Here is a 24946-nt window from a genome sequence, read left to right as displayed (position 1 = left end):
TAGCCCTTTAACAAAACAAAAAAGCCGACTTGTAGCAATTTAAAGACTAACAAAATGATGTATTAGGGGCTGAGCTTTCCTGGTGCAGATCCATTTCATTACCTGACAAATTATTTTGTCAGACTTTATAGTGCTACAGGACTGCTTTTTTATTTGTTTGTTTGTTTTTGTGAAGATACAGCCTAGCACACCCACCTCTCCGTGACTGTAACCCTTTTACAACTTCAAAATTGCAGGAGCTTTAATCTTCAGTGCCTAGCAGACCTAGCTGTAACGTTAAAGAACTTGATGCAACGAAGCTTTAGTTCCTTTACAGAAAAAAAAGAAAAAGAAAGCCTCAAATACGCAAGTAGCAAATATATTCCTGACAAAAACGAGTGCCTTTGACTGCCGTAAGAGAATGGTCAGGAGCAGAGTGTTAAGGTACATGAGAGTCTATATTACAGCCAGATCTTTCTTCCAGAGAATTCCGCTCTGCCGCACAGAAGGCGTTAGCCTCTGTAATCATGGAACCGGAGCGTCTCCGATAGCAAATGCTCTGGAAACGGAGACGCAACAGGCACCAATTCGGCTCTGAGCAGGTAAGCCAGCAGCGCCGGGTTCATCGGGGCAGAAGGCGTCTGGGGTTAAGTTACAGGGGACTCGGCCCTTCCGAGACTCCTGCCAGAGCCTCACGCGGCCTCGCCGGCGCGCGATACTCCTCAGTCCTCACCTCTGCATCTTCAAGAGCATCACCCCCCGCCTCCCGCCGTCGAAGGAGGCCTGCGACGAGGCAGCGGAAGGAAGCCCTTCCGCCACGTAAAACCCGTAGCACGAACGGGGGACGGGACACAGCCCCGTGCCTGCCCCCAGGAACACAGCGCGGCTGAAGGGAGTTTGCCCCCAAGGGACACTGCCGCCCTTCGGCCGCACCGGGTCAGGGCTTTCGCCCGCTGCCTCACCACGTCACCTCTCCTCCCTCCATCCCCTTGCCAGTCCAACCCAACCCTTACCCAGACCGCCTTCGCCAGCTCCCTCCCGTCTCCGCCTGAGCGAGTGGTTCGGGCTCCTGCAAAGCAGCCTCGCTCCTCCACCCCGCTCGCGCCTCAGAAAGCTTCCCAGCGTCACCCGCGTACGTTGCAGCTTGTCACGTGACGACAGTAGCACCACCCTCTGTTCCTTCTCCCCCATCCCCCCCCTTGAATCGCCTCAACTCTGCCCCCTGCACGCCCACTCACTCACTTCCGCTCCACTTCCCCCCAGTTCCGCAACTTCCTCTCCCTCGATGGCATCTCCTTCCGGGTTCGCCAGCCGCGCGGTGCATTGTGGAAAGCCATCCCTTTCCCTCCCCCCCTTCAACCCACTGAGCCCCCTTGGGGAGCATGCGCAATAGCAGCCTCCCATCTTTCTCCCAAGCAGAGCTAGAGCCTCAGCAGCAGCAATAGCAGCAGCAGCAGCTGATGATGAAGAGAGAGGGGGAGACTGGGGGACCTTTTATTTATATTGTTAAAGGGACAGAGCACTAATTCTATCTCGAATTGGTGTGTGCGGCGGGGGAAGGGGTTGGTGTGAGGTGCCTGAGTTTCTCCCCAGCCCAGCCCAGCTAGAAGATCCCAGGGAGACACAGGGAGAGGAGAGTTTCTCCCCCCCCCCCTCCTTGGCCGTCAGGGGAGAGAGAAAGAGACCAAAAGCCTCTTAGCAACACAGCCCCTTCTCTCGTTGCTGCTGCTGCTGCTTGGCCCTGGCTGGAGACACCTCACCACACACACACAGAGGAGCAGCAGCCAGTTCACCAGCTCCCCCACCCCCCTGCTCTCCCCTCCTCCCCCTTTATTACCCTTTGTGTGTGTCTCTTTCTCCACTGCTCCAGGGAAGGGAATAAAAGTGGGGTGCAGCCAAGGTAAGTGTGTTTGTGTGTGGGGAAGCAATACCTCCTTCTAGCTCTTCCTCTCCCTACAGGGCAGGAAGATTTGGGGGCTGGGATTGGGAAGGTATTTGTTTTCTGGGTCCGTCTTTTAGCTTTGATGATAGATAGTTTGATTGTTCACTGGTTTGGCAAAGTAGCTTATTCTTCTTATTCCAAATGAAATACTTCAGTTTTGTTCTTTACTCTAACCCTCCTGTTCCTCCTTAGAAAGAAGATGTTATAGTAGTCGTATCTGTCACTTTTTACTCACTCTTTGAGGAAGTGAAAACCTTTCTGCATGTTCTGCCTCAGTTTTATTTATTTTTCAGTGTATGAGGAAATGTCATGGTGTAGATGATGATCAAGCATTGCTAGTGATACTCTCAAGTGTTTCAACAGCCCCCTCTTTTTAGAACTGCTTCAGTTTGGGGGCTTGCTGTTTCTGGAGGAAATATTTTTATATTTTGTTTTCATTGGTATTTGTTTTCTTACTAAATAGTTTTCTGTGTAGAGAGGTGAAGTATTAAATGGTGTTTGGGCCAATATTTGCGTTATCTGACTTGTTTCTAAAGTGCTTGTGTTACCTGTGTCAACATAGGAATTTCAAAAGACAAAAAGATTAATATGGAGCTGAAAACTCTAGATTTTTTTCTTTGTTTTGTGTAGTTTCATGTTGCCATTGTTAACTAAACTTAGTTATATAATCATTAAGGCTCTGATCTTAAAATATTTATGCACCTGCTTAACTTTGAGCATTTAAGTAGTCCCAATATAGAACTACTCCAATATGTAAAAATTAGCAAGATCAGGGCCTATGCAATAAATCTTCTAAATACTTAAAATAAAGCATTACCTCTTGCTAACATTTTTTTTTGTGGTTTTCTGATGGGAAGGCCAAACCTTTCCAGTAGTATTTGTACTGTACTATGTAGTTGACTGAGTTAGGTACCACTTTCAGTTGTAACTAGGCAATTTGTTTATGCTTGTAAGAGTGAAATGCCAGAAATGTCTGAGTTTTGTATAACTTAGTTTGACCATTAAACTTTTAAATATATTTGCATGAAAACATCAGGAAGTCCTTTTACAGTCATAAGACTCCAGAAGAAAAGAGTTTAGGAGTTAATGATAAATTGGTTTTATATTTCAATGTCATCTATTATGTAAGGGCATTTGTTTTTGTTTTTTTAAATTGTGAGTAATTTCTGTTTATCTTTTTCACATAACTCTTTTCCAAGAGAGCTCTGTGCTATTTAGTAAATAATGCAAGGTATTTCTGAACTGTGAGGTAGGCGAGGGACTGGGTATTTCAATGGGGCATCTTAGCAAAATGCGATTTAGAGTGATACATGTATCTGTATGCCATATTTGAAAATGAATGTACAAAAAAAGCCTTCACTTGTAAATGCTTTAATATCTTTGATTACATAAAGTATTTTTGCTGATGCAAATTAAGGGACACATCAATTTCATGTTCAAGCTGGCAATTTGATCGTTTTGGAAAGGACTGGAGAAAAAATAAATTTAGAACAATACCTGACAAATATTGTGAGAAGAGTTTGGAGTCGCAAATGTTACTATAGTTTTGTATACTTGTCTTGCTTTTAGTTTTCTGTTTAGCTTGTGAATACAAAACAGCTTGCTATGCTGAGAATTATCTAAAAATCAGTTTTGTAAAGTAATATTTCTTTTAAAGGTCAGCAAATATGTATAGGAGCCCATTCTTGAAAACTGTAGTTGTCTTTTTATTTTGCTACAAGCAACACTGGAGAAACACAGGTAAACGATTACCCAGCAATGCCTTTTTTTTTCCCCTCTTTCATTCCAACATGTTATAGTGTGAATAGTTTTTTTCTTACTCAGAGGTGCCACTGGTATGTTTCCTCTACCCGTACAAATCTATACTATGTTCAAAATTATGCCCCCCAATGTCAGTGCTATTAAAGTCCATCTGCAATTTATTGTGCAAGCCTACATTACAGATGGAGAAATGCATTATTTACTAAAAAAGGGCAATACTTCGTTTACTGTTAAAATATATAAATTACATTTTTAAAACTGGTTACTCAGTGGAAAATTGAATACAATTTCTAAAATCTCAGTTTCCAAAGGTTTAGATTTTTTTTTTTTTTTTATCCAGGATCTTTACAGCTTCTTCTCCATAGAGAGGAACAGTGTTTGAAACCTTAGATTTCTTAGGCCCTCCTACAGTCAGGTCTGTGTTGGCAGACCATCATTGATTTCACTGAGGCTTATCTTGGAGAATATGGGTCCAAGGCCTTATAGTTGATAATCCATTCAGAGCAGGGACAGTCTATTTCTGTGATGTATAGTGCACTGTACTGCAAAGAGGCCTTTAATTCTTAAGGAGGTCTTGAGGATGCTGCAATAATATAAAATATTTAAAAATTTGCTAAAAAATGCATCTATCAGCTAGAATTGTGGGAAACTGTTAGTAATCAACAATTAATACTAAGTTGCAGGGCAGGTTTGTTATGTGGTGTAAGTCTTTATGCTAGTATCATAGGAAAGTATTTCAAGATTCTTCGTTGTTATCTTAGGCAGTCAGGAACATTTCTGTGTTTTTTCCCTGTTTCTAATTGGATCATGTGTATCTCCAACATTAGTAATTATAGCTGTTGTTCATTGTCTTTACCAAAAGTGTATATTGATAATTAGATTTGAATTTATAAGAAAGCTACAATAACTATACAGGCTATATTAGATTAACAACAAGAAAAACATTAAAAGGTCTTGTTCAGGCCAGATCTATATACTATGGTATTTTTAAATTCAAAATAATCTGGGTTTTTTTTTTCTTGCTTATCCTGTGTAACGTGGTGATCAGTTTATTTACTTGCTAGTCATTTTACGTAAGCATGTTGATCTTTATTTTAATTGGGCATAAATGTTTTCACAAAGCAGTGTTGGTTTTCTACTTAAACAAAACTTATTACCTTTCTGTGGTCCTGACCCTTGTCTCTTTATTGGGAGGTTAGTGTTCCTGCATCTCTTAGGAAATCTGACCCTTCGTGGGTGATTAACAACTTCACTAACAAAAAACTGCTTTGTTTTTCACTCAGGCTTGTTTTTACTAAATTTCAGGATGGATTGATTTAAATCAAGTTACCAAAAAAGCTGAGACTGACTGTGCTTATAGTGCACTTAATTTTGGAGTATGCCCCCAATGGATTCACTGGCACTTCTGTGTTTTGAGAAAATAATTATAGAATGATGCAGTGCAAAGTGAACTATTTCCATTGCTAGCCATTTGATCCGTTCAGCCATATCTGCATCACTTTCCCAATAAGCAGCTTCCTTCATGATGTTTCATTCTTGCAACTTGCAGACCTTTCATCATCTTCTTTCACTGCTTACACTTGACGCATTTTCCATTTTTTACGCTGGCAAAGAATTTCTTCAAAATATTCCCAGATAGGGTGTCTCTTATGCTTAGAAGCCAGAATGCCTTTCCTGTGGCAAAAGTGTGGGGGTATATAGGAAGCTGTGTGTGCTGAACAACGTCTTGCATTTTTCTTTTCATTCTGCTACAAAGTTCCTTTCTAAGCTACTTTCGTTCTGTTCTGTGTATTGTCTTTCTGTCTTAAGACAATGTCTGAACTAACTCCTCTGCCATGCTTTGCGTAGGTCTGTCACCACATAAGCACAGAACAAAAACAATCCTATTCAGCTTGTGTCTTTCTTTGCATGTGTTATTTTTAATGTGCTAAGAAACAGAAGTAGAAAGCCCAGAACTTTGAGGAAGCAAGAGCTAGTAGTTGTGCTGAAGAGACTAGGACCATTCATTCATTTTATGAGACTATAAGTGTATGTGTAGCATGTTTGTGATGAAATTTAATTGAAATTGCAGATTTTAAATGAGTATATACTCCTTTATGGCTGATTTCTTTTTTTAATAAAAAATCCGATTTTTTTTTTAAAAATCTGTTTTCATCAACCCTGTTTACTAATTTGTCAATAGGATTTTATCACTGTTTTCTTCACAGTAAGATAAGCATATTCAGGAGCTAGTTGCTTGAATATAGCCAGTAACAACAATGCGAACTTATGGAAAAGCACTGAATCCTTGATTTGGACCTCACTTCTGCAAGCTACACTTAGATTGTAAACCCTTGTGCCCATGAGGAGTCCTGCTTATATTAGTGGGACTTCATGCACTGTAGAAGTCTACAGGAGCAAAGCAGCTCTCAATATTCAGAGCTTAGTTATAAATGGTATAGGGTAAAATTTTCAAAAATGCATGTGTCAGAAGTGACTATATTCTAAGTGACTTGAACACTTAAAGGCCAAAAATCTCATTGATTTTCATCAAGACTGAGGAGATATAAGCTTAAGTCACTTTAGCTGTGTCTACACTACAAAAATAACTTCAAAGTTGCTTACTTCAAAGTACAACTTCAAATTAAGCAACTTCAAAGCCCGGGCGGCTACACACGCCCTACTTCAAAGTAGGGCACTACTCCATTCCTGGGAATGGAGTAAGGAATTAGAAGTTGACCTCCCTACTTTGAAGTTAACTTTGAAGTGAGGGAAAAAATGCGTGTAGACTCTCGATGTACTACTACTTCGATGTAGTGTCTGATTTCGAAGTTAACTTCAAACTTCATTCCTAGTGTAGGTGCACCCTTTGAAATTGAGACTTGGCCCCCTGGTAATGGAGGAGCTTTTGCAAACCTGTCCCCTGGTTTTGGTTCCATTGAAATCAGAGTTTTGATAGTCACTTCAACAGGAGCAAGACACAGCTCATAATAGAGAGCAATCTTTACTTTTCATTTCTTAGTGTGTGTAAATATTTTTGCAGACTATAATGTTACTCATACAACTTCCAGTAAGATTCATGTAGCCTATTTAAGAACCAATATGCACATTAGTTATTAAAAGGAACATAGAATGAAACTTTGGAAAGGGTGTTTAAATACTTTTTAAATTATTCTTAATCTCTTATTATTAGGCTAGGCTGGCTGAATTTTTTTTTTTAATAGAGGAACTCCTTAGCTCAAGGAATTGATAATGGAGCATGTGGTCTTTTGTGTCTAGATTGTTGACTTCAATCCAGCGACAGGAACCAATATTACCACCATGTGTTGGCTTGTCATTAACCTTTCTGAAATGCGTTGACCATATCAGCTCAGCTCCTCGATAACAGCTGTCTACATTTAAAAAAAAAGTGTCAATTACTTCCTGTCTTTCTCATTTGAGTGACTAAGGAATAAATTGCGGGAGGTGGCATCCTCTCATGACTAACGGTGGTTCATCTGAAATAGTACTGAGGCACATTCTCACTCCAGTTGGAAGAACCTTTTGAATTGCTGATACTACATCACTTTTCTGGAGAGAGAGGATTCGGCCCTGTCAAGGTGGCACTCTTTAAATGAACATCAATGTCTTTAAACTGAATACGTTAGATTTTCAAAAAACCTTTTTTAAGTTTATATTAATTTCCATTACAACTGAAAATAAAGGAATTTGTTCATGTTTTTCTAGGATTAAGTGATGGAATGCATTGTGATCATTTTAATATTTCTTAATTTGCCTATGCAGACGTGGTTTAAGAGTAACATTACAGTACATTTAAAAAATTGTCATTGGGTAACAAAATTCTAAATCCTGTGGCAGTGATTATTAATTTTACTTGCTTTATTCCAGAGCGAGAGGAGAATTGGATTTATTGTGTTAGAAGTCTAAAATTTTCAGGTTTTGAGACGACTCTAGATTTTCATCAGCCTAAGTATTTAAATGTTCTTTGGTGACGTATCAGAGAGTTTTACAGTTATTTGAAATGGAAAGTTGAAACTGCAGTTTTAAGCTCTTTCAGTCATGGTATCATGAGCCTGGCTGTTCTAAGAGTGAAGAGACATTCCCAAATGGGAATCACAGAATGCTAGGACTGGAAGAGACCTTGGTCCTCATGACAGGACCGCGTACTGTCTAGACCATCCCCGATAGACGTTTATCTAACCTGTTCTTAAATAGCTCCAGAGATGGAGATTTCACAACTTCCCTACACAATTTATTCCAGTGTTTGACCACCCTGACAGGAATTTTTTCCTAATGTCCAGCCTAAACCTCCCTTGCTGCAGTTTAAGCCCATTGTTGCTTGTTCTATCCTCATAGGCCAAGAAGAACAAGTTTTTTTCCTCTTCCTTATGTGACACCCTTTTAGATACCTGAAAACTGCTATCATGTCTCCTCTTAATCTTAAAAAAAATAGTAATTGGAGATACACATCTCCTAGAACTGGAAGGGACCTTGAGAGGTCATCTAGTCCAGTCCCCTGCTCTCTTGGCAGGACCAAGCACCATCCCTGACATCTATTTGCCCTAGTCCCTAAATGGCCTCTTCAAGGATTGGGCTCACAACCCTGGGTTTAGCAGCCCAATGCTCAAGCCACTGAGCTATCCCTCGCCCCAAACTAAACAAGCCCAATTTTTTCAGCCTTTCTTTATAGGTCATGTTCTCTAGACCTTTGATCATTTTTATTGCTCTTTTCTGGACCATTTCCAGTTTCTCCACGTCTTTCTTGAAATCTGGTGCCCAGAACTGGACACAATACTCCAACTAAGCCCTAACCAGCACAGAGTGGAGCGGAAGAATGACTTCTTGTGTCTTGTTCACAACACACCTGTTAATGCATCCCAGAATCATGTTTGCTTTTTTTGCAACAGCAGCACACTGTTGACTTATATTTAACTTGTGATCCACTATAATCCCTAGATCCCTTTCTGCCATACTCCTTCCTAGAATCAGGAAGAACCAGGACAGGAGAACCAGAACAGTTGATAACTGTTTGCATAAGAAATCTTTCTGGATCAAATAGTGATATTCTGAACTTCTAGGTGAAGAAAAGCTTGGAATAATTGCCAAAGGAAACAAATGTAAGGGTATCTTGGAGAAAAACAGAGTTGATCAATATAATGGAATTTAAAGATGAATCTATATTATTATAAAAGGAGAGCTGTCTGTCCATCCATCCTGCTGTAGTCATGAATGTTCCCTGAAGCTTTTGTGGTGCATGGGAGGTTGCGGAGAGGTTAGCGCTGGGGAGCTCCACCTCTCTGCAACCCTGGAAGGAAGAAGATTACTAATGGAGGGGAAAAAAGAAACTATAGGACTGAGGCAGCAGTTCTCTTAAAGGAACAGCCCCCGTGCTGCACCAGCCCAAAACCACCGGGACCCCCTCTCAGAGCCTCCCCACCACTACTTCCCTTTATAACCTTGCCCATCCCACCACTTCCTATGCCCTGCAGCCCCTCCCACTTTCCCCTTCTCGTGCTATACCTCTCTGCTCCTTCCCCCATCCCCAGCCCCTCACAAGTGCCTCCTTCTGGCTTTCTGCCAGCCCATCTTCTCATGCACCCATGTGCTGGGAGCTGGGCTGTGCTCCCCACTGACAAGTGGGCACACACAACCTTCTAGTGGCTCTCTTCACTGGTCTGTGGCCTCTTTCCCCTTCCTCACTCGGCCAGCAGCCTTTTGTCAAATCTGGCTTTGCCCCATGACTCCTTGGCAAGCTGGTGGCTGGGAACTGATGTTGGGCCCCACTTTTATGTCCCTTCCAAGCATGTCCCTGGGCTGAAGTCACTGACCTCTGTCCCGCTGATGCCACGTCTCTTTGGCTGAAGTTACACAGTGCTGAGATGAGGTGGGGAGGTGCACCTGGAACCCCTCCCAACTGTTGAGCTGCTCAGGTTTGCAGGTGCCCCACAGAGAACTCCCGCCTGGTGTGATGTACTCCAGTCATGCTGCAGCAGAGCCCTGCTGCTCCCAAGCATGGCCCAGGAGGGTGCCAGTCCCTGCAGCGGAGCAGGCAGGACCCTCAGGCAGGCACAGGTGGCGCTGTGGGCCTGGCACGGGGAGCCACAGGGTTTAAACCCCGGTGTGTGGCATCCCACCTATAACTTCCAAGCTCAGCCCTGCTCGTGATGGGGAGGCAGCATGGGCAAATGCATGGCACAGCTGAGCTAGAGCTCAACCAGGAGGCCTTGCTGGGTCGGGGTAAGTATGGAGCTGTGGGGCTGCTTCAGGCCTCTGCTGGAGGCTGGCAAGCCTGGGGAGCGAGCCATCTGCCTCCAGCACTTCACAGTGCTGGTCAACAGTGTGGCTGTGGTATGGGAGCTGGACAGGGCCAACTTCATGGTGCTGTGGAAGAAGTTTTGAGGCCAGGCTGCAGGGGAGCTGGGCAGGGTGGCACAGTCCCACTCCCCACCCCCGAGTTGGGTAGCAAGGAGAGCGGGGCAGGCAGGCAGGGATTACCACCACTAGCCCCTGAGGGGAGCCCACTGCTGCACCCTTGCCCTCAAGGTGAGCTGCTCCCTCCAATCCTGTGTCCCAGCTGAGGAAAGTGTTTCAGAGCCAGGAGGATGAGGTGCCTGCACCGCCACTGAGGGTGACCAGGTCCCCTAGGGGAAAGGTCACTCAGAAGCCCTGTATGTTGCTCAGGTGCTGCCCACTACCACCCAGAGGAGCTGTCAGGGTAGGATGAGCAGTTTGGGGCAGGAGACTGGCTACAAGCAGGGGGGCCCAGACCTCCCCAAGCTGGCCTGCCCCGATCCCCTCAAATGAATTGGAGGCAGGCAGATGAGGCAAGGGCTAAGTTTCCCCACCTGTAAAGGATGTTGAAAACTAAGAAAGTGAGCGAAGAATCCGGCTGTGCCTCTTCTGTTCCCTTGGAATCCATGGAGCATGAATGGCTGGTGAAAGCTGCTGCCAGCCAGTGGTCCCAATACCTTCATGGCCTCTTGCTGAGCAATGCCAGCTTAACCCAGAGATGAAGTCCCTTCTTCCTTTTAACAGCTCTTCACTGGGCCGCTAAGAGTGGGAATTGTGACATGGTGAGGAAGATCATCAATGTGGCTAAAAAGAAGGGCAGTCAAATTGATGTGAATGCCGAGTCCTGCGGACGTTACACTCCCCTCCGCGTTGCTGCAATACATGGCCGAGAAGAAGTCACTGTCATGTAGGTCAAGGCGTAGCATTTCACGTTTTATCTCAGACAATACAGTGGGAAAAAGCCACACCACTATTTAAAAGAAGGGTCCTCTTATGCAGTCCAGCATTTGGTGGGTGATCCTGACCTTCACAATGGTGCTGAACATGCCTTTCCAATCAAGAAAAATCCCAGACTGCTGCTTCTATCTTGAGTTTCACCAGGGCCTTCCTTGGAGTTTTATCCAATGACATGGCCTTCTGTGATCTCACCAGAGGGTTGGTGAAGACTTCTTCCTTAAATAAGCTCCTTAATGCATCTGCAGGCCCAAGGAAGAAGCCAAAGACGAAGGGGACTTACATACTAGAAACAACAAATGGAGCTGTGCAAATAAGCACTGCAGCTGTAACTGCCACAAATGGGCCCTGCTAGTTCGTATAATAAACATGGTTAGTTTTACTGTCTTGATTTGTAATGCTTCCATTTTTCCTAGTTTTCAAGAAATTGTAATTTGCCAGTCTTTTTGTTATTGTAAGCTATTTTACATGCTGTGGAGTATTAATCACCTTCATATTTTATTTTCCTTAACCGAAGCGTGTATGCACGTGTACAATTCTTGATCTTTAAAGTACTTAGACATATACCTAATTTTACACATGAGAGTAGTTCCACTGAATGGCACGTGTTTGTTTTGTTGGATTTGGGCCATACTAGGTACCAGCTACATCCAACAACAGATGTGTTTCAGCCCTTATGTATTTTCATATATACTACCAATGACACAAGTGAGACTAACATAAGGGCAATGTTAATATTTCTAAGTTTAATAAAACATTCCATTTTTGAAATACAGAACAAGGCATTTGGAAAATGTTCTCATTTGAAATTCCCTTCTAAGAAGTTTTATTTAAATTTTGAAAAACGTAAGGATTTCTTGACTTCCCCCCCCCCCCCCCCTTAGCCCTTATTTGAAAACTTACAGATAATTTTCCTCAGAAGATAAAGTCCAGTAGTAAACTCTTTTGTATCCCACATTCCATCATCCAGACCTCTGAAATAACAGGCATTTTATAAATTTTAGTTAAATTTACCATAAGTACAGTATAGTGAAAGTAAATACAAATACATACAGTAAATACACTATAAATTTACAGTGTATAAAACTACTGTTGCTGGTAAATAAAGTACTCTGCATACAGTGTGTTTGTTTCTTAATATCTAATCTTGTTTTTCTTCAGTGTTATGCATTGCTAGATATACCTCTCTATTGTCCAGAATATTTGAATATCTGGCAACCTCCCAGTCCCAGGGCTGCCAGATATGCAAGAATTTACTTTAACTTCAAACTCCAGATTAGAATTGTCTTGGTAAAGCTTAGTTTTTCCTTTTTAAAAAAGACTATTTTAAAATATTTTCCTTCTTTGAACATTTTGTCACACAGAACTTTTTGCTGAAGGGTTTCTTGGCCATTTTAGAATCTGTAATCTATGTAAATGGTTTGTTTATACTTCCCATCTCTCTTCTGCTGATGGTATTAGAATGCAGCCAGAGCCAGACAGCTAACTGTTTATAACCCTCAAACTTCAATTAAAGTTACAGCGTTCAGTTTACGAAATAGAAATATGTTCATGAAAGCTTCAAATAATTACCAGAAATTATGGAAGTAGTATTGTACCTTATGATTTCTCTCCCCTCTTGATACATTACTCCTAAATTCTATATTTTAATTGTATTTCATATATGCAAGGTCTGTATAAATGTATTATAATTCAAAAATTTTGTTTTACAATTTGTGTGGTACTTGTTATGGAAAAACGAACAATTGTTGTTACATGTCAAGTCCTTTCTGGGTATTTTTTACCACTGACTTGAGGAGAAGTTTGGCCTAAGTTAAGATTGGAGAGTATTTGTTTTAAGCAAATGTCAAAATACTTAGTCATCACATCGGCTGTCGTCCAAATATATACTGGCTTTAACCGTTCTCTGATAAGATGATTTAGACATTCAACACTATGAAGTCCAGTCTTCTCAATTCAGCACGAGCATTAACTGTAATTCTATTTTCGATAGAGAATTTAACAATTTGCAAATAGTTTCTTGCAGCATTATTAAATTTGTGAATTAATCATGTTGCTATATTTTAATTTAATACATTATATTCCAGTCTGATAGTGCCAATGGTGGGTTATGATGTTTTCAATTGTTGGAGTTTTTTTTACCACTTTGTAAGTGATTTTACTGTTGTCCTCCCTCCTATTTCCCCCTTCAACTTTCCTGTCATTCTGTGCAGGATGTGCTGGCTAGTCTGCTGATGTGTATTCATCTGTCACTCAATATACTTATCACATCTCTGTTACAGTATTTTTGAAGAAAATATTATTCATTATAGTTAAGGATTTTTAATACCTCAGATATGTAGTAGAATTGTTGTTGCATTTCCATAGAATGTACTCATATACAGTTGCTATTGTTTATACGGCATCCTAATTTGTATGTTGTATTATTTTTTACTAAAGTATATGTGTGTGAAATATTTATTAAAAAGGAGAAACATAAAAGGCCTGTTCTGCTCTCATTGAAAATGGTGGTAAAATATTTATTAACTTCAATGAGAAATGGATCAGGTCCTAAATATGAATTTGGCATGACTTTCAACTTTGAGAAGATTCTGTAAAATAAACATTTCTACTCCAAAGAGTAGGTATGCAGATATTTAATTTATGTTAAATAACAACTTAATCAACTTATAATCCATTTAGGAAAATATTTACATTTGGAATATTTACCTTTGTAGCTTTATGTAAAATAACATCCCTATCGCTCTTAGTGTCAAGCTTTTTTTGACGGTACTCTGTTCTGGAGCTAAGACAGAAGTTATTGATCAGTCTTTATCATTTGTTGTGATTACAAATGCGTATTTGAATTAAATATTCTACTAGGACTTTGTACACACAAGTTAATATAACTAAAGTACTCTAAGCAGTAAAGAATATATAGGAAATTAATGCAAAAACATTGTAAATCTGGCATTTAAGAAGTAATTTGTAAGCATTTTATCCTGTTTTTTATTAATTACTTTTAATTATCATGATGAGTAATATAACAAATATTAAATACCAAGAAAATAATCTGTAAACAACAAATAGTTTATTGTTGACATCTAGGTTTCACTTAAAGTTTGCAAATTATAAGTCTTATTAATATGTGACGTTACTTCCTATTGATCAGCATTGGCAAAATGTTTCTCCAAACCTTGGGAAAAGAGTTTCAGGTTCCTCAAAATGATCCTGAAGTACGTTTTGGTTTTTGGAGAGTTTTAATTATGGTATGCCTATATTTTTATTTTCTGTTGCAGTTATTAAAATGTAAATGAGAATTTGAATGGTAATGGAGATTGTGGTGGAATGGAGATTGGGAGGAGTCATATCCTGCCTCTATCATAGGGATGGAGACTGAGGGACAATGAGATGGGGAAAGAGACAATAGGGGGGCACAGATTCCAGAGTATGATGGAGTGGGTTGAGCAATGATGCGTGATGCGCAGAGTTTGTAGAGGTGGGAAGTAAGGAATGCAAGGGAGCCCCTGCTAGGTGCAATGTTCTTAGCCCACAGAAGTTGCCACCCTAGCATGTTTATCCTCACAACTCGCTTGTAAGGTAGGGAAGTCTATTTCTATATTGCACATGGAGTCATTAAGTTAATTACGTGTGGATTTCCAAGGTTCTAGGCTAGTGCTGTCATTACATTACTGGGTCACTTTTTTATGGCCTTATCTTGGCTTCAGTGCTGTCTTGTGGCAATGAACTCCAAATGTTTTTTGAGTTAAAAGAAAGTTCAATATTTGCTGCCCTTTTGGTTCATGAAATGTCCCCTTTTTCTCGAATTATTATTGGTTGCTAAGAAAGGCTAGATAGATATGCAGGAGGACTTCAGAGTTAAGAACACCTCAGGCATGAAGGTGGTTTGTAATGCTGAACAAAAAATTATGGTGGTTCTTTCAAAAGTTTACAAATGAACATTGATTTAATACCGCTTTGAAACTTTACTACATGGAAGAAAAATGCTACTTTCCCTATATATTTTTATTAGTTTACATTTTATGCAGTACTGTATTTGCTCCACCCCCACCCCTCCTGCTTTGTTTGTATACTTTTTTGGCTTCAAATGAGATATGTGGCTGACTGGTCAGTTTGTAACTTTGATGTTCATAACTCTTGGGTTCTGTTGTACCCAATGTAACTCCTTTGCACTGTCGTTCATTTTATGTACTTTCTCATGTTGCTTATTTCTCTTCTATTTCTAAAATAAACAGTCCCAATCTTCATTCATAGCGAAGCTAGTCCATGTGTCAGAATCATCTTTGAATCATCATTTCCATTTCCGCTGTATCCTTTTTGATATTAGGAGGTGAGATGAAAGTACAGTTTTCCAGGTGAAGGAATACCAATGATTTAATATACCAGGGATACAATGACTCCTTAACAATCCACTGTTACTCAAATCTTAATAAATAGTACAGCTAAATTACATTTTTCATTGGCTTCTGAGAGAGTGGACCTAATGGAGTGGGATGATTTTTAGTATGAAAAGTGTTTTATTTTAATTTATTTTATTTCAGAGGCGTAACCTGAGGTGTTCATAACTCTGAGGTCCTCTTGCATATCTATTTAGCCTTTTTTATCAACCAATAATAATTCAAGTAAAAGGGGACATTTCATGAACCAAAATGCACAAGGGTTACTAAAAATGTTAGTATTTGTAAAGCAAAAAAATTCTCGTAGCAAATTAAACCACTTAGGCTATGTCTACACGGCACACTTTGTAAGGGTACATAGTGAAGGAACTCTGTCATCAGGAGAGCTCTCTCCTGCCAACAAAGTTAAACCACCCCCAACAAGGGGAATAGCTTCAGCATTGGAAGAAAGTTACCTATTGACAAAGCTTTGTCCACACCGGAGCTCTTTGTCATTCATGGGGATGATGTTGTTCACACCTCCAAGCAACAAAAGTTTTAATGGCAAAATACAGTGTAGACATAGCCTTAGGTTTTTGTTTTTCTTTGTTTACTTCATCTATTAAAATTTAAAAGACCAAAAATTCTAACCGATATTAGACTTACAGATAGATGTTTTCAAATATAGTGCCAAGATGAAACGTCAGATTTCACACATTTTTTTTGCTTATCAGTTGTGTGTAGCACTATCATTAGGGGTGCGCAGACAGAACGTGCTTCCGTTAGCACGAGTACAGTGATTTCTAATTGATTAATTTCCAAACAGAATACTTGCAAAAGAAATTAGATACTGGAAATATTAATAATGGCTAAATGAACTTTGAAATAAATTACTATTTTATTATTAGGTGTGTATTTTCTTCTAGGAAAACACACTTGTGAAAACATGGTTGTGTCATCACACAGAAGGTGACACATTATTTTAAAAAAAGTTTTCAGTACCCTTTGTATGTCTGTCAAATGTTTACCAGGTTTGATGGTGCATACGGTCTTGATCCTATAAGCAAATCTGCAAATACAGAGGTATGGTCTACAGTAAGAAATAAGGATGGCATAATTACATTGCTCAAGGGTATGAAAAAATGCATATTATAGCAATGCAGTTAAATCAACTAAATCCCTGGTATAGACAGCCAAAAGTGAATAGGGAATTTTCCTGTTAACTTTTCTATCACCTCTTGGAGAGGTGGATTACCTGTGCCAACAGGAAGTGCTCTCTCTTCAGCATAGGTAGCATCTTCACTGAAGTGCTACAGATGTATATTTGTGCAGTTATAGTGTTTTAAAGTCAATAACCCTGGACCCATAGTCCCACAGTGATTTCAAATGCAGTCAGTCGGACTGCAACTGGGATTAAAGTATCTGCTGTGGAAAGTTTGCAGGATGGGCTCATGTATTAGTAACATATACCCTGTAGATGTTTGTTTGTATCTAAAAGTATTGTCTTCAGATATCTTGGTGGTCATGCCTCTTGAACCAGACTTCAATGTTTGCTTAATAAACTTTAATTAAAATTGTTTTTCTTTCTCAAATATTGGAGGATATCTCCTGCAACATTTATATATGAAATACACACACCCTATTAGGGGTTATCAGCCTTTGAAATATGCCCCATCAAGATAATCCACCAGCAGGCTGCGAGACATTTTGTGTATTTTGACCATCTGCAGGCACTGTGAGTTGCGGGGGGCTGTGCCTGCAGACAGTCAACATAAACAAGATGTCTTGTGGTCTGCAAGTGGATTACTCTGATAGGCCATGTACCAAAAGTTGCCAACCTCTACCCCCAACAAACACGTGCCCCTCTTGATGACAGGAAGAAAAGCTGGTTAAAGATATGTATAAAATAATCGCAAGCACAGTTATATAATGGGCAGAACTAATTTTGAGGTCATAACATATAGGGGGACTTACACCTCTTTTTTTTAATCTCATAGTCTTTCAGTCAGAGGTGGTGGTCAAACACATGGCCTGTGTTGTGCAGCAGAATACCTCAGTGATGGTACAAGGCCCTTTGAAATTACATAGGTTTTATTCATATTCAAATAATAACAATATTAAATCTTCAAATAGTAGCAGAAATTGAAGGGGAAATTAAATACAAACATAAATCTTAACTGTATTGACATGGGAAGAACTAAAGGAACTAATATGTGTAATCCGAGTAAAGAACAGTTTGCATGATAACTGTTTTCTGTATTATTTGCAATTGATGGGAACTGCCTGTGGGAACTGTCTTCCTAGTAATGTGTGCAGTGCTCAGCATAATGGAGTTTCAGTACTGACAAAAGCCTAGGCATTACCTTCACACAAAATAATAAAATAAGCTTATTAATAAGGTTTCATGAATCTGATGAAGTGGTTTCCAGCCCACAATAGCTTATGTCCAAATAAATTTGATTGACTTTAAGGTGCCACAAGACTCCTCACTGTTCTTGCAAAAACAGACTTACATGGTTATGCCTCTGAAATAAAATAAATTACATTTTTCATTGGCTTCTGAGAGAGCGGACCTAATGGAGTGGGATGATTTTTAGTATGAAAAGAATAATTATAGCTAATGGAATAAAATTGAGTGATGATTTAAAATGAACATAAGGAAAAAAGTTTTGAACAATAATATAAATTTGAATTCTAGAACAGCGTGAATTCCCATTCCTAGAGCTATACAATTATATATTGTGAAAGAGTTTGGGGACACATTTTTACTCAGGAATAATTTTGCTTTGTTAAAGAAATAGGCTTAATGATTTTGTAATAGATCTGTTCCATTTCTACACTCTCTAAGACTTATTTTTAAAAAAATGTTTTCCTAAACTCTTTAAAGCCTGTTTTCTGTGTGACTTCCAAGAATATCATTTGTTCTAGAAAAATAACAATGGTGGTTCAGTTTTGCTATAAAGATGCAGAACTGGATATGGCATATATCTGTTTAATTCATTTAAATAATGTTATTTTAAAAGTAGCAGAGAGCTCATTTATGTCAAAAAAAAAAAAAAATATATACCTTTGATTTTTCCCCATGGCTCTGCCTTAAATGTAAGGTATGTTCATAGATACTTTTATCTAACAAGATATTAAAGGAGAAAATTCACATTTCTCTTTCTCTTGCATTTTCTGTAACATGTTTAGATGGGCACTTTTATGACTGCAGATTCCATGTATAAAAATAAAAACACACCAAAGGGGCTTATCTGGTTTGAAGAACAAATGATATTGTTATCACCTGGAATAAATGTCTTAACCTTTTCATTAATCTTAATGTTGTCAAACATGTCATATAGAAGGGAAATGGTCGAGACACGAATCTGATTTTTGTTAAAATTTGTAATTAAACACAAGTGAAAAATATACAGATTTTCTCTTGTGTTTCTCATTCTAGTTCTTAAAGGTTTTCATATTTTGCATCACTTGCATATGTGTATTTAAGAAGGTACTCTATGCCTCATTTTCATTTACAGTATGGTCCATTTATACTGGTTTTAGTGAGTTTCACGTCGTCTTTGTGGCAGCTTTTATGTACCCATATCCTTATGTAATGTATGCACTAGCGGTAACCACTTTAATTCATGCCTATGTCCTCATTTTTGGATGGCCACCTGAAATACTGGGTAGGTATTTTTTAAAGAGAACACTAGCATACTAACTGTATGCATATTGGTGCTCAGGTCACTGCTCCCCAAGACCTTCAGTAGCTCACATGTGCACATTTTTGGACAGGTATTTCATTCATTATTAGCATTTCTTAGTCATTTTGGAATATGTCCTCCATAGGTAAGTGCTGAAGTGTACCGTTACCTTCCTTTGTGCAGAGCAAAAGGGTTTGTGAAGCAGGGCTTGTCTATAACATAAACCGTTGCAGCAGCACCACTTCAGCTGCACAACTGAACACACCTATCTGTGCCAATGGTATGGGTTCACCCATCAGTGTAGAAAACCCTCCTTCTTAACCAGTGGTAGCTAAGTGAGGGTATGTCTATGCTTACGGGAAGATCACTGCGCTGCAATCGATCTTACGGAGTTTGATTTTTTGCTTTGTGTGTGGAGATGCAGCAAAATCAATATCTCTGGGCTCAGCTGTCAACCCGGGTATTCCACGTAAGCCTGAAGAGCCCCAGTCTACACCAGGGCAGAAAGTCAATTCTGATACGTTGATTCTAGTGGAATAGCTAGAATTGTATATCTGGGATTGACTTTGTTCCCTAGTGTAGACCAGGCCTGAGTGAGAGAATTCTCCCATTTACTTGATGTTATACACTATGGCTTAGGTCAGTTTAAGTACATTGCTCAGGTGTATTCATTTTTCACGCCTCTGAGTGGCAGAGTTACACCAAACTAATTTCTAAGTGTAGACCAGGCCTTAGACAAAACAACTCCACATTTCTGTATAAGCTAAAGACTTGTGGACAGAGGGTCCAAAGAACATTTTATGAACAGAGCTGTAGAATTTCTAAGGCTATTCAATTCATCCTTTCAAGGTCACGGTGTTTTTTATTCTTTAGATTAAATTTTTGAGAAAAGTAGCTGTCAGAAGTAGCTTTTCAGTTTTCCTGTGTTGAACTGACACTATGTATAAATTTATTTCAGCAGATTTTGATACAAAGAAGGAAGAAACCCATGAAATACAATAGGGTAAATAGGAAATTCCCAGGATTATTAAATATTTTCAAGGAGATAGGCAAGTCGTACAGTGTGTTTACTGAAGTTCATATGTCAGCATTTGAGAGTCCTGGAACAGGTTATCTTGACCTGACATTTGTTAACTTTGTAAAAGACATGAATGGAACACTGTTTATTCTGTTGGCAAATAAATATTAAGATTATTAGATCATTATGAAATTGATTTGCTGATCAATTCTTGTCCTGCATCATGATATAATTTTGAGGGAGGCAGATTAATGCCTTGACATAGATATTTGTTTAAAATACACTGATTTTTTTTTGTTTTTGTTTTTATAGATGAATTAGTAAGAAGGACTGATAGCAACTTCATATTTCAGATCATGCAAGTCTTTCTGTTTAACGCACAGTTTTACAAAGTACTCTAAAATCCATGTGCATACTCTAGGTTGGCTTGCAGATTCCTATGCCTCATCATGATCTAGCAAAAGGGTTAACTCAGGGTCTTTTGGTTAGGGGGTTACTGAGATACAGTAACATAAAACAAAGCTTCAGTCTGTAAGATTATGTTTGTACTGTTAATGCTTGTGGCTCAAACTATGGCACTAGTCTTCACCAAACCAAGACTACCCAACTGGTTATAGTCTTGGCTAGTGTCCAGCACCCAGTTCCCTGTCAGGGAAGCAGTATTTCCTAAGTTTAAATGGTCTGTCTTGCTCTGTAAATTAGCATGCTTCTGTAATATGCATTAGAGAAAGTGATTTGTGTATGCCTTGCGACTGGAGCACCTGGAGCATGGTGTGGTTTTCTGTGGCTAACCTAGCTGCTATCCATGTGCAGATGTCTCCAAGTTGAATTAAAAGAAGTTTAAATTTGAGCTAGCTGGCTTGTCAAGGGATGGGAGTTGAAGAATGAGTGCTGCTGATGCTCAGTGTCAGCTATTCTCAAATTGTGGGTGAGGAGCCCAAAGTGGGTCACAGCCCCATTTTAATGGGGTTGCCAGAGCTGTCTGAGACTTGTTGGGACATGGAACAGGTCACAACACTAGAGTCTGAGTCCCACTGCCTGAGACTGAAGTCAAAGTTCATGGGCTTCAGTCCTGGGAGGTGGGACTCAGCATATAGGACCATTTGGACTTCGGTTTTGGTGCCCCAGGGTGGTGAGGCCTGGGCTTTAACCTTGTCACCAGGGTAACTAGGTTCAGGCTTTGGTTCCCCTTCTGGGGATTGTGTAATAATTTTGCTTGTTAGAAGGGGACCACAGAGCAGCAAAGTTTGAGAACTGCTGTTCTGTCTTGCAGTGTGTGGGGACGTAGGCTGTATCTTTAAATAGTTCAATTTAGCAGCTGTTAATTTAATTGCTCTGCTAATTCAGTCACTAAAAAATAGATTGTATTTGGCAGCATGACTGCTCTTACCTGAACTAGGCTAGGTTGCATATGTTGGCTAGAGGAACATCTACACATTGAACTAGAGGTGTAATTCCTGGCTGTAGGAGATGTATGTAGACAATGGAAGGAGATAGTGCCTTAGAATACCATCAGGATTTCCTCTGAGCTGAGAGACCCAGGAGCAGGGGGACGCGGGCAGCCCTGCAGGACTTTTTTGTGTAAATGCAGGACACAGGATTTGTCATGGAAATTATCACTGTCCTGCAGATTGTGAGACGTTTGGCAACCCTACTCCAAACTCTTTATCCCTAGCCTGGAGCCCTCTCCTGCAAGCCAAATGCCTCAACCACCGCCCCTCTGCAAAGCCTACATCCACCATCCATACCAAACATTTCCCCCAATCCTAAGCCCCCTCCCACAATCCAAACCTCTCAGCCCCACCCTGCCACAGAACAACCATATGCAGAATGAATTAGAACAACATTGAACACCGTCCCCTCAGAGATTCTGGTATATATTTGGGCTGATCATACACGTACACACACAGAGGGGTATGTGCTCTTTCTCCCTCTCTCACCTGCCCGTGCTGTGGTGGCTACACTGCTATTTTTTGTACCCTAGGCCAGGTACAAGTGCAGGTATGTCTCCTTGACCTGGAACTTAAAGTTTACACTTGAACTACAGATGTGCCTGAGTGTAAGTAACTTGAGCAAGTGGTTGCAGTGAAGACAAGTTTTAGGGATGTAGTTCCCTAAACCGTCAAGGACAAATTCAAATTGTACCATCAGTGAATTTCTATCAATGTCTGTTGTGCAGATTGGCTATTTGGGCTAGCTTTCTTCTGTGGCTTTAAATAGGCCCCTTTGGGAAGTTTAGCCCCGAGTTCGCACAGTTTTACAGAAAAACAGCAATAATTTCCAAAGTTAAGGATGAAGAGAACCTTCTGCATAAAAATTCTAGAATCCACGTGCATTTGGAGATTCTTCAATGTTAGTGTACCACAGCAGAGACTGGGGTGTATTTTGCAAATTTGGTCATTCGATCAAGGGGTTCTTGAGCATCTCGGCATGCAGTTAGTTCATATTTCTGCAAGCCTTTTTTTCTTTGGGGCCTCCTTTGTGAGTGACACACTGAATAATTTACTCTGTTGATGACTACTGGCAAAAGTTGCCTAAATTGATATTGCCGTGTCCCCTTTCTACAAAGGAATCATGTAACAGCCCCTTCCTTCCCCCTGTCTGGGATAAAAAGTGACTCACTGTGGGGAACAGCAACAAGAAGTCCTGTGGCATCTTATAAACTAACAGGTGTTTTAGAGCATAAGCTTTTGTGAGCCAAGACCTACTTCATCAGATGCTTATGCTCCACAATGTCTGTTAGTCTATAAAGTGCCACAGGACTTCTAGTTGGTTTTGCAGGTACAGAATAACATGGCTACCCCTCAAGAAACTCAATACAGATAAGCCGGTCAGTGAACACTTTAGTGGAGTGGGCCATTCTGTTAAAGATCTGAGAATTTGTGTCCCGGAACACAAAGAATTTAACAACAGACTAGAGCGAGAGACTTGTGAGTTTGAGTTCATATTCAAAGTCGACACATTAACACATGGTATGAACAGAGACATGAATTACCTCACTCATTACAAGGAAGGCTTCCCTTCCTTTGAGGCTCGTAATTATCTCAGACAGGACAATTAACTTCCCCCTACCCCTTTTTGGTCCTCTGTACTTATAAATGTCAGTCTGTATTGGAAATGAGATTGATCTGATGAAGTGAGTCTGTCCCATGAAAGCTCACCTCTGATACTTGTCACCATGAGGGGAATAGGTGGCTCACATGCAGACACCAGCAATACCTATCTGGCTGCCTCCTCAGGGGAGGCCTTAGTGGAATGGAGTGGCAAGGAGAGGGCCTTCTCACCCATCTATCAAGACACTGTTGCTCCTGGGGACAGGAATATGTTTAAAGTGCAGAGGCCAGCAGCTGACCACACAGCCAGGTAGGGCCAGAGCAACAGCTAGGAGAGCACACAGAGTCACAAATATTCAGAAAGGGGAGGAGGAGACCAACAAGCTGCGGCTAGGGCTGGACTGGGCAGTATGGAACTATTCTCATCCCACCCCTGACGACTGAGGATTCTCTCTATGTTCTGTCATCTGCTGCCCTGCCCTGCCCTGCCCTGCCCCAGCCCTGAACCCTACTTCACTGACAACCTCATCACCATCCTTACCCGAAAGTGCACTGGCAACAGTTCGAACACCAGTCGCTAGTGGAAGTAAAAACTGCCCCTTGAGTCCAAGGGCCAAGAGTTCAAAATCTCTTGTTGGGAGATCTCTATGCTGTGCAAATTTCTGTTCTCAACTAGTCTTTAGTTTTATGACAGGAAGGAACCACATTGAGAGTCTTTTAGAATCATGAATGGTATACGCCATGGTTCTCAACCAGGGTACATGTTACCCCTGGGAGTACGTAGAGCTCTTCCAGATGGTACATTAACTCAGTGTTTCTGAACCTTTTTTATGAATAAAAAACTGGACTTATTTTTATGTTCATCTTATTTTTTTATTTATCCATTTTGCACAGTCATAAGTATGTTGGCAATTTTATTACCTATAGGCAATTTCTTCCACCCAACCAGTTATGTTCAAGATGTTTAAACAAATGTGTTGCAATGGTAGAAAAAATTGTGTGCCTGAAAATTGTAAGTACTGATGGTACTTACGATTGTTTAAAAGGGGTGCTTTATTTAAAAAAAAATGTTGAGAAACACTGGTGTATGGAGTGTTGAGGAGATTGTTCACCCCCACAAATGTACCTACAATATGATCTGTTTCGATCTCATCTGGGATCTTGAGAATTCATGAAGTCCAGCCTCTTGTGCTGAGACAGGATCAAGTAAATCTAAAGCATCCCTGGCAGGTGTTTGTCCAACCTGTTCTTAAATACCTCCAGTGAAAGGAACTCCACAGCCTCTTGTCGCAACCTATTCCAGTTTAAAATTTTTCCTAATATCTAAACTAAATCTGCTTTTGTTCAGATTAGGCCCATTACTTTTAGTCATACTTTGTGTACATAGAATAGTTGATCACTATCCTCTTTATAACAGTGCTTAATATTTCTAAAGACTATTATATCCCCACTCAGTCTTCTCTTCTTGAGACTAAACATGCGTATTTTTTTAACCTATCCTCCAGCCAGGTTTTTTAAACTCTGTGTTTGTTTTGTTTGTTTTTTGCTTTCCTGTGAACACTCTCATTAATTTACACACATCTTAAAGGAAGTTGGTGCCCCGAATAGGATGCAGTACTCCAGTTGAGGTCTTCACACTAAGGGGCAGAGAACAATAATTCCTATTACACGTATATCACTTCACCCTAAAATATTTGCGCTTTTTCAGCTGCATCACATTGACTGTTGTTTAGCTTATGATCCACTGTAACCGCCAGATGTTTTACAGTAGTAGTCACTTAGACAGTTATTCCCCTATTTTGTAGCTGTGCGTTTTATTTTTTTTATTCCTAAGTGAAGTATTTTGCACTTGTCTTTGTTGATTTCTCTCTTGTAGGTATCGGAAGAGCACTCTTAATATATCA

At 40.2% G+C, this 24946-nt stretch overlaps 2 protein-coding genes and 1 pseudogene across 17 annotated transcripts in view; 2 read left to right on the top strand and 1 right to left on the bottom strand.

Moving 5' to 3' along the window:
• ORC4 (origin recognition complex subunit 4) overlaps positions 1-1119 on the bottom strand; it is a 92035-nt gene extending 90916 nt beyond the window's left edge. For 3 of the 7 annotated variants that reach the window (XM_075002101.1, XM_075002103.1, XM_075002104.1), the window contains exon 1: positions 713-817. In XM_075002101.1, the coding sequence (XP_074858202.1) occupies positions 713-732 (20 nt within the window). In that variant the 5' untranslated portion in view covers positions 733-817. Of the gene's footprint in view, positions 1-712; positions 818-992 lie in introns of those variants that run through there. The other 4 variants (XM_075002102.1, XM_075002105.1, XM_075002100.1 and 1 more) reach the window with 4 other exon arrangements.
• A 330-nt stretch (positions 1120-1449) lies between these two features.
• Positions 1450-24946, top strand: part of MBD5 (methyl-CpG binding domain protein 5) — a 253948-nt gene continuing 230451 nt past the window's right edge. For 9 of the 10 annotated variants that reach the window (XM_075001486.1, XM_075001482.1, XM_075001479.1 and 6 more), the window contains exon 1: positions 1450-1879. The gene's annotated coding sequence lies outside the window, so the exon portion shown is untranslated. Of the gene's footprint in view, positions 1880-3578; positions 3662-24946 lie in introns of all 10 variants that reach the window. The other variant, XM_075001478.1, reaches the window with a different exon arrangement.
• LOC142016767 (ankyrin repeat domain-containing protein SOWAHA-like) lies at positions 9905-11261 on the top strand (annotated as a pseudogene).

The sequence above is a fragment of the Carettochelys insculpta genome, chromosome 8 (genome assembly GCF_033958435.1).
Source record: "Carettochelys insculpta isolate YL-2023 chromosome 8, ASM3395843v1, whole genome shotgun sequence".
NCBI classification, from domain to species: domain Eukaryota; kingdom Metazoa; phylum Chordata; order Testudines; family Carettochelyidae; genus Carettochelys; species Carettochelys insculpta.
This window is presented reverse-complemented; position numbering and strand designations above follow the sequence as displayed.